This window comes from Phlebotomus papatasi, chromosome 1 (genome assembly GCF_024763615.1).
Source record: "Phlebotomus papatasi isolate M1 chromosome 1, Ppap_2.1, whole genome shotgun sequence".
Classification (NCBI taxonomy): domain Eukaryota; kingdom Metazoa; phylum Arthropoda; class Insecta; order Diptera; family Psychodidae; genus Phlebotomus; species Phlebotomus papatasi.
Window position 1 is genome coordinate 37,570,758 of NC_077222.1, and position 10,270 is coordinate 37,581,027.

At 36.9% G+C, this 10,270-nt stretch overlaps 1 protein-coding gene across 1 annotated transcript; it reads left to right on the forward strand.

Moving 5' to 3' along the window:
* Positions 1 to 3,197: 3,197 nt before the first annotated feature.
* Positions 3,198 to 8,711, forward strand: LOC129799026 (transducin beta-like protein 3). The gene is made up of 3 exons (XM_055842618.1): positions 3,198 to 3,311; positions 3,373 to 4,514; positions 7,437 to 8,711. The coding sequence occupies exons 1-3, from the start codon at positions 3,286 to 3,288 to the stop codon at positions 8,639 to 8,641; spliced, it is 2,373 nt and encodes a 790-aa protein (XP_055698593.1). The 5' UTR covers positions 3,198 to 3,285; the 3' UTR covers positions 8,642 to 8,711.
* The last annotated feature ends 1,559 nt before the right edge of the window (positions 8,712 to 10,270 follow it).

The following is a 10,270-nucleotide window of genomic DNA, read 5'->3' on the forward strand; positions in this document are numbered from 1 at the left end:
AGAATTAATTAATTAACAGAGCGATGCAACTTTATTTTCGTATCTTATAAGATAAGATTTCAAATTTTGAATTATAAGATTTTGGTATGCAAGATTAAGGTCTATGTCGTGAGTTTATTTGAACGAGACTACCATGCTAGCTATGAGTGTCATTTAGTTTTCGCGCTAATTTTTCTCTTTGGAAAGCAGAAAGCGGGAAGGAAAAACAGTAGATAAGTGGAAAATATTTAGTGAAAAAGTTCAACTGAGGAAACGGTGACCAAAAGAAAATGTTGAAGATTCATTTGCTGGTGAGTAGTACTTCTTTGAGATCTATAAATCACAATTTAAAGTTAAGTTTAGGTTTTTCCTAATGTTCATTTCTTTACAGAATGAGAGATCTTCAGAGATCAGTGGTTAGCAGAAAGCATTTGTTGTCTTTGCAGAGTGTGACTTCCAAGTAAAGCTTGCACTCTCTTCATCAGAAATTCTGTCATAAAGACGAGTATGCTGAACAAGACAGTAGAATCTGAGGTCACCGGAAAGATTGGATAAGAACTTTGCATAACACATGTGAAGAGGATGCTCCTGCAAAGATGATTCGTTTTGAAGAATAATCTGTTAGGGATTGGACAAAAATTTCTTTGGAAGCCAGAAGATTGTATCAGGAATAGGATATAATTATGTAGTTCCGAAATGTATAGTCTTTTCCGTCCCCAACGATGTCTTTGGATTATTCTGTATTAGAAAATGCGATCAGAGGATGCAGAAATATACCCACAACTTGCACCGATAGCAGAATTACCAAGCTGAGGAAGAAAAAGCCTGAGATTGCGTTGAGAAAAATAAATTAAAATGTATTTTCAAAAAATATATGTTTCATTTTTCAAGAAAAAATATTGTATTCTGACGAATTAAAGATTTTTCAATTTTAAATAAATAAAATGATTATTAAGAAAACCACTCCTTAAATCTTCCTCTCGAAAATCATACAAACACAGAAAATCTCGTACTTTGAAGCACCTCTGAAAGTGTCCAGTTATGAGACGTTTTGAGGTTGGAATTCATATTTTATAAAATTCACCACTCGGGGTTGCATCGCAAATCTCGTTCTGAACAGAGCCTGTCAATAAAATTATGAGATTTGACATCTCGTTCATAAAGTTGCATCGCAAATCTCTTAAGTTAATAGACTAATAGACGAGATCTGTAAAGTTGCATCGCGCTGTAAGTCGATACAAAATCAAATATGGTTTTCTGATACGTTAGATTAGAGGTCACGAAATAAGACCCATTTTCTTGTTCTAAATAAACTCATAATTGCCTTACAATGTGATTTTACTTTAGGTGGCCAAAAGTGCTTACATGGCCAAAAGGGCTGACACTACCCTAAATAAGAAAAATACATTTCCTAACGTCAAGAGAGACTTCACACCGCATCTACGCCAGATTCAAACAGGGACCCATATCATGAGAAAATTCCATTTTTTTTCTCTAAAAAATGCTATTTTCTTAATAGGATGGATACCCCGAATGATGCCACTACCCCATTTCATGCCACCTTCAATAAAATTGTATTTTTCTGAACATTACGAATTAAAAATTAAACAAAACATTTACCAACAAACTTTCCCTTAAGTCCCATTTTTCCCAAACGTATGACTTATTTCGGAACAAGATTTTTTCCCAAACGTACGACTTATTTCGGAACGGAGGGAGTAAAATTTTAAGCCTTTCGAATGAAAAGTGTTAAAAATTAGGAAGAACGTTCAATAATCAGCTTAATTCGTTTTAAAACAATATAATTAATCAATTATTCATTTTCTTATAAAATGTTGAGGAAAAAGTGTGTCTATATTCTCTGATAAAAATCGCTCGTAAAAGTTTTGTAAAATCTCTTTGCCCCATATAGAAAAGTAGCGAGATGTTTGGCTACCCCTGTCGCCATAGGGATTTTTGTAAAATCTTTTCATTTTCAACATGATATCTTGTTGATACTGGATATTCCACATTTTTTACTAATAAAATACAAAGTCTTGTAAAAGTTTTCTCATTATTCTTTTTTTTTCACCAAAAAATGACGATTTTGTAGTCAGAAATAGTCTCTAAAGTTCTATTTAACCATTCCTGCAGACAGCATATCGGCGTATAATTCCTATATATAACAAAAAGCATGAAAATCGTGATTATTATTTCCACCAAATTGATGAACAATATCACAGAAAATATTCCAAGAAACCATTTTGAGAGAAAGAGCTAAAAATGAAAGAGAAAACGGCAACTCCATCTATTGGGAAATTCCCATGAAAACCAGATGTTGAGAAAACTTTTACAAGAATTTTGTTAATTCGTTTTGGTGGATTCGGTTCTAATAAAATATCTTGTTGAAAATGAAAACATTTTACGAGAATCCCTATGGCGACGTGTAGCCAAGGGGTAACTCATATTGAGAAACCCTCGTCAATTGTCCGAGAAACGCTTCGCGAAACCCGAGGAACCCAATTTCTGCATCGCCAAACCCGAGAAACCAGAAACCCTTGTCAGAAAAACTGGGAATGAGTTACCCCTTGGGTTTAGCCAAACATCTTGTTACTTTTCCATATAAATTGACTTATTTTACAAATTTTTTACGAGATTATTTACTTTTTTCAGAGTTGATATAAGCGATATAAGGTTTCATATGGCATTTATAAATTCTTTCTAAAATTATATTATGGCGACATATGAGAGCAATTTTTAGAAGAAAAATTATGAGCCCTCATTGTGTGTCTCCTCATGCTAAGAAATTCATTTAATTCTTACAGTGCTGTCTCTCTATATGCACAGTTTGGGTACTTTTTTTGACAGTTCTCTCTCTGAATATGCACAACTTTTTTTGAAATTCCCAACGGTTTTTTTCTTTCTTTTAATAAATTATCATTTTTTATTGTTCTAGAATTTCCCGTGTTATTTTAAATATAATATGAGACAGAAAAAATAAAATTAAGAAAATTGAAAACAAGAAAAATTAGTTACGAAGAAAATAATTTTCTTTATTACTTTGTCAAAATGTAAACAAATTGATTTTGAATTCAACCGACACAAAAGCTGTGCATATAGAGAGTGTGCATATAGAGAGAGACAGCACTGTATTTCATGTAAGTAAAAAATAAAATTAACCTTTTTTGATACTGTTTTTTACAGTGTACTTAAAAATTTGTCTTACCTACTTCAACTTCAAGTTTTGTAGTTGCTTCAGGGTGGTTAGAACATGTGAGCGCGTGGTTTTGTTGTTCCCGGGAAATCATGCTGTGAAAGTCCTTCAGGATGTCGAAAAATCAATTAAAAGAATCGTAAGTAATTCCTGAGTTGATATTTTCTTAATAAATTCACTAACGTCCTTCTGATTTGCAGTTTTGAGGTGGAAAACCAGTATGAAGCATTCCATACGTCCGGCTTCGTGGCTTGGATTGGAGAAGAGATTGTGTGTCAGGATTCTGAGAAGATCAACATTGTTAATGTGGAAAGTGGGAAAGTTGATCGGTCAATTAGGGGTGGAATTGAAGAGGGAGAAGGCGAGGATGTCATCTATACATTCGCTGTAAGTTTTGGAGGTGAATTTGTTCTTTCTGCCCACAAAAGTGGCCTCCTCAAGCTCTGGGATGGAAAATCCTGCACTTTAGAGCGGATGTGGAGGGGTGTCCATCATGGACCCATCTCCAGGGTGGCTTTTCACCCCACAACAGACACGGAAATTGTGGCAAGTGGAGGATGTGATGCTTCTGTGAGGATCTGGGACTACACAAAGAAGATCTGCCTGGCGAATCTTCGAGGCTGTCAGGGAGTCATAGGGCTCCTGACATTCACATCCAAACAGCCCCACATTTACGCTGTTGGTGATGACAACAAGATTATCGGATGGAATTACAAAAGCAGGGAAGTTGTAGCAACTCTCGAAGGACACTACAGTCGAGTAACTTCGCTGTGCCTCACGAACGACGAGAACTTTCTCGTGACCACAAGCAGAGACAAGGTCCTGATTCTGTGGGATCTCATGCAGAAGAAGAGTGTCAAAGTGATTCCTGTCTATGAAACTCTCGAAAGTGCGATAATCCTTCCAAATATCATCAATCTTCCGGGTGGAATCTCCCTTCCGGATGAAGGGATCCACGTGGCTGTTGGCGGAGAATCCGGAGAGATTAAAGTTTGGGAAGTGACTAAGGCCAAGTTGATCTTTACGCAGACCAACAGTTTAGTCTCCAAAGCAGAAGTAGAGGGCGGATTGGCTATCACTCAATTGGTCTGGTGCCCGAAATCCCAACAAATCAGGATTGCAACAGCTGATCACAACATCCTCATCCACAACATTGGAACTTTCTACTGCTCCAAGCAGCTCATCGGTTTCAGCGACGAGATCCTGGACATGGCTTTCGTGGGAAAGAAGGATAGGTACTTGGCTGTGGCCACAAACAGCCAGGACATCAAGTTCTACGACACCACAACGATGAATTGTCAGCTCCTCAGAGGCCATACGGACATCGTAATGGCTCTGGCTGGTAAGTCCTTTTCTTTCTATCCGTCTCGCCAATTATCTGATCAGAAAAAATCTGGAGATTTCTTCTTCAGAATTGTGTAGGTCTAGCTAGATAGATCATTCCTTGGGATTTTTGGAATATTTTTAAGATGTCTTTTAGATTAAATTATAATGTCTAGTCCGGTCTTTGATAAAAAACTTGACTGGTTTTTACAGTCGTTCAGGTATCATCAGAGACCTCTTAATCAATTCTAACAACTTAGCAATGGTTGAGTATACCCTTATCCCTTTCTGTAGAATTTGCTAAAATTAAATCTCGGAATCAGGATTGAAATGGCCTTTCAATGGGGAACTTTCAGATGGAAGTTCATTAAGTTACCACAGGCGGCGCTGCGATAACGTCAAAATTCAGACTAATTTTTCTCAAAAACGGCATTGTGTAAGTTAATCAAATTTTAGAGTGTTGTAGTCCAGTCTAGGATGTTTCCAAAATGGGGCGTAAGTGCGCTGTGGTTTCAATAGAACCGGAGATATGAGGGGTTAAAGTTCACGAAATTCAAAAAATCATATTTCCGGTTCTATTTGACCGATTTTGATGAGTGAGGGCATAAACGAAAGATCTCACCAAATGCTACAACTTTCTGGAACATTTGAACTTCGTGGGACCAACACCAAGGGCGCCACAGTCGAAAAACCAATTTCAATATCACATAACCTCAATTATCTCGACTGTCGCTGAACCGATTTTGATGATTACTTCGACATAATTGTAGAGCACATTTGTCTCTACATTTCGTCCATACATCATTTTCCGCTCAGACTACGCTATCACTCCGATTTTGCCGTTTAAGTGTGAAAAAATTGACTTTTCCCATAATAACGCTTTGAAATCACTCAGATGCCATTTTGACTGCTTCTACTCGACCAAGACACCTAAAATAGGGTTTTAAATCGAAAGTCTCACAAAATACAACAATTCTTTCATATAGTTGAAGTTCATCAAATGGACACTTGGGGCGTTCTGATCGAAAAAAAGAGTTCAGAAACAAACAACCTCGAATTATCTCGTTTTCTGAGTAATCAATGAGATCTATTTTATGGAAAAATTATAGATAACATTCTGGTCTACATTTCATACATTATCATTTTTCTGTCAGTCCATCCAAAACCTTGATATTTTGGTTTAAATACAAAATTTGTATAATTTCACGAATTTTATTCAAGATAACTGAATGGCATCCCCCAACTTCAGCTCTAAATCGAATTTGCATGCATTCCGAGTTAGCTCACATTAAGAATCTTACCTACATAAGCCGGTTAGGATTATCTGTTCCTTTTTACGTAGTGACGAACAGTCGGAAAAGTCGATTTTTAGCAGGTATTAAAATCGTGCTCTGAGTGTCAGAACGTGAATTTACAAAGTTTGAACCCGACCTGACGAGCTTAGATTTCACCTCGGACCACAGAAGTTGAGATTATAAAGAATCTCAGTAAAAACTAGGCTCTTATCATTCTGTAGAAGTCGAACTAAATACATGTATAAGGAGTGGCAATTTGCGAAGTGCTGAAATTCGAGACTTAGATGCTATAGCTCAAAAGTATCTTCTCATAATTTACCATTAACCGGTTCTCAACTGAATGGTCCCGATTCAAAAATCACTCAAAAGATCCTACAAAATAATTATGAGAGTAATAAAATTGATTTTTGGACAAAATTCACTTATCAGTCGTTCACAAACAGTACATTATTGGTTTGCAACAGATTTGAACCAATCTATAAATCACTCAAAACATTGCTCAAAATATCTTAGCAGTAATCTAAAAAAAATGTATTGGAGAGGAAAGGGAGAGCTGGGGAAAATGAGGGGCATATCAATGGTCCCAAGAGTCGACTTATGGAGGGGGGTCCATTGAAAGTCTCAACTCTCTATCTCTAACTGTTTGGGCTCTAGGCGTGGTAACCGCCGAACGGACAGACGAACAAACAGCGTAACATTATTTCCCAGGAATCATCTGAAACGTGGAGATAATGTTGAGGAAAATGATCTCCGGGGAGTGGAAGGTGGAAATTTTGGGAGGTGGAAAAATCGAGGGATTTTATAAACTGCTGTCTCTGTGGAGTTCGAGCAGTAATAAATAGACCACACCCCGAAGCCTGCTACAAATAAAATGAAAGTAAAGCATACAATTAATTGGAAACACTGCGCAAAGTAAAGGAGATCATTCCCATTTGTAAGTTTCCAATACTAATTTCAAGTATTTAGACGTTAACAGATTATTTTATGATAAATTCTTTATATAATTGCTATAAGGGGCGTGGTCTGTTTTTTTTGTACATCGTAGAACCTCACTAACTGCAGGTAATTTGCATGGGTAGTTAGCTGAGATTCTTTACAATTTCTTTTATACTATGCGATCTCTCATAAACACTGAAACTTCAAAGAATTTCTTTTAATAGCTAAGTGACGTTTGAATAGGGCGTGACCTAATATAAATGGGCGGAGTTTACTTCATTTACTTACGTTCGTCTTACTTTTTGTTTAGTTCGGCATAATTTTATGGTATTTTCTAACCATTTTATTGGGGATTAGAATGCTAGGACTTGGAAACGACTGATCACAATGTTTTGCTCATTTTTTGATTTCTGTACATTATTGTCCTAATGACCTCATGAATAATAACCTAATGAATTATACGGGCTACAAACCTAAGAGCCATATGGCTTAACGCTCTAATTTCCTTATCGATCACGACTTTTTGGACACATTTAACTTAGGATTGGATTATTAAAGATTATTAATCTAGGCTCTCAAAAAGCAATAAAAATGCTCGCTCTTTGGGATTTTATGTCCTTTGGGAACTGGGCTAAACCTCTAATCTGAAGACCGCTTTAGCTAGAGAATTATGGTTGAGTTCAAGATATACCTTCTTACTTTTTTTCCAGGACGTGGAAAACTCCTTGCTTCCGCCAGTAAAGATTCCACCGTGAGACTTTGGTGTCTGAAACCTGACAGTTTCGAGGTGAATTGCATTGGCGTGGGTAAAAAGCACACCGCTTCAGTAGGTTCTGTGACCATGAGTCGCATGGGAAGTTCCTTCTTTGCATCCGTCAGTCAGGATTTGTGCCTAAAACTCTGGACAATTCCGAAAGATGGTTCTGGAGAAGATGCCTCCCTAGTCTGCTCAGCCACTCAAATGGTGCATGAGAAAGACATCAATTCTGTGGCTATTTCACCAAATGACAAGATGCTGGCCACAGGATCTCAAGACAAGACAGCGAAAATCTGGAATGCCAGTGATTTATCTCTAGTGGGAGTTCTCAAAGGGCACAAAAGGGGAGTTTGGTGCGTGAGATTTTCTCCAGTGGATCAGGTGATTCTGACTACTTCGGCAGATGGAAGCATAAGGATTTGGGCAATAACTTCGCTGTCTTGCTTGAAATCTTTAGAAGGGCATGAATCTTCTGTTCTGAGGGCAGAATTCATTTCCAGGGGAATGCAAATCCTTTCAACGGCTGCAGATGGACTGATAAAGCTGTGGAGTATCAAGGATAGTGAATGTGTGACGACTTTAGATCGCCATGAAGGCAGAGTCTGGACATTGGCACTTCCAGCGAGTGAAAAGCATTTCTTCAGCGGTGGGTCGGATTCAAAGCTCATTCAGTGGCGAGATGTGACAGAGGAGAAGAAGGAAGAAGATAGAAAGAAGGTCCAGGAGACAATTCTTCAGGAGCAGGAATTGAGTAATTTGCTGCATCAGAAGAAATACCTAAAAGCTCTGCAGATTGCAATTCGATTGGAAAAACCGCAAATGACGCTGAAGATCGTGAAGAGCATTGTTGAGGTTCAAGCTGAGGGAGTGGAAGAGACTATTTCTGGACTCAATGAACTGGACAAAGAGACTCTCTTCAAGCATGCTTCAATGTGGAATACAAACAGCAAAAATTGTCGGCCAGCGCAGTTGGTCATCAATATTCTGCTGAAAGAGATGCTCGCTGGGACTTTCAGACCCAGTGGAGCTGCTAGAATTGTGGAGACTCTCCTGCCCTACACAGATCGTCATCTCAGGAGAGTCACGGAATTCATGAAGGATCTAAACTTTGTCGAATTCACACTAAAAGCCATGCAACCGCACGCAGATACAACATAAAGTTAATTTGTATTCAAGAATAATTTAAGGAAAAAATAAAAATGTATATTATATTTTTAGTGTTGCAAAATTTAGTGATTTTTTATCTTGTTTTATTATTATTTAAATTTCTAAAATCGTTCAGTGCCGCTGGACATCACGTTTGAAGAATTATCTAAAACCAAAAATTGCAAAATTATATCGAGGCTACGTAGGATGAAATATCCAAAAACTATCGTATTTTATTGTTTGACCTACAAATCAAACGATAAATGATATTGACTGTTCATTTTTCGTGACCCCCCTTCCTTCAATAGACATTCCCTAGAAATCTTCCATCCACGGCCTGCTATCCATCGAAATGAATTTTCTTTTTTCGAAATACTTAGCCCTAAGCGATATCGTATCTTAATTTCGCACTGAAGTGATTTGAGTGGCATTTTGAGGATTTTGAAGATGGAAATTATTTACATTTGAATGTGAAAACTATGTACGGCAGGAAAGAATTTATACCAGAGAATAGACGAAAAAATAGACCTTTCTTGATTTCTTCAACAGAGGGCCAATTTTTGAAATTCTCACTCGCACCCGCGAGCTCTTTAGTGACCGAGAGAAGTTGACTCGCACACCCCGCAGATTCTCTTGAGTACGTACAACGAGTAAGTGAAAAATCACGAAAATTCACAAATTCGCCAGAAATAAATTTCTCTGCGGAAGACTATTGAGAATTTCTTCTCAATATTTTAGAGGAACATTGCTCATTTAGTGGGCAATGTTTTTGCAAAATTTCATTGAGATCGGATAAGAAATAGATTTTGAAAAAAAAAAATGGTAAGTTCAAAATGTTCAGAAATTAAAATGTACTAAATCACATTCGCTTCTAATGCATGTTCTAGTGATCAGAAATGAATAAATGAGGGCTTGTTGGAAAGCTATTGAGTTATACTACAAATTTAAGAACATACCAAGTTTGGAAAATTACCGCTAGGTGGCTCACATATGAAATTTCACTAAAAATCACCAAAATTTCACCCTAGAGTTGGTCACTTGAAAATTCATATACAGAAAATGTAACAAAACATTTTCTGTATATGAACTGTCCTTTGCTAATTGTAAATGATACTTAAGACTACTTATCATCTACATGAGCCCTCACTCCGACCACTAGAAATGCCTCACTTGTGTGATAGAGGCTCCTTGCAAAAATACAAAGACTCTAGCTTAGAACAAAATTCACTGGAAATTCCTTAGAGAGCACTGAAAATGGAACTCTATGGCAACTTTATCAATTGCAACTCTTCAAGGAGCATCAAATTGATCTTTAATATCTACTTACTAATCACAAAGGAAATTTCTTGAGGAAAATTCTGGCCTTCCAAAAATTTTATTTTCGTTTTTTGGCTCTCTTTTCAAACTGATCTATGTAAATAAAGAGTAAAAAAAACATTCACAGACATAAGAAAAAGATTGGTCGTTGTTTAAAAATGGTTCAATGGCCTTCAAGTTGGTTAAAAAATCAGGAAAATATGAAGGATTGTCAAGAAATAAATTTTTATACTGGAACCCAAACAAAATATAATATTTAAGAAGTCTCATTTTCTTCTTATAAAGGAACACATAGAACAGCATTTCGTCTGATTCTTTTAAAAT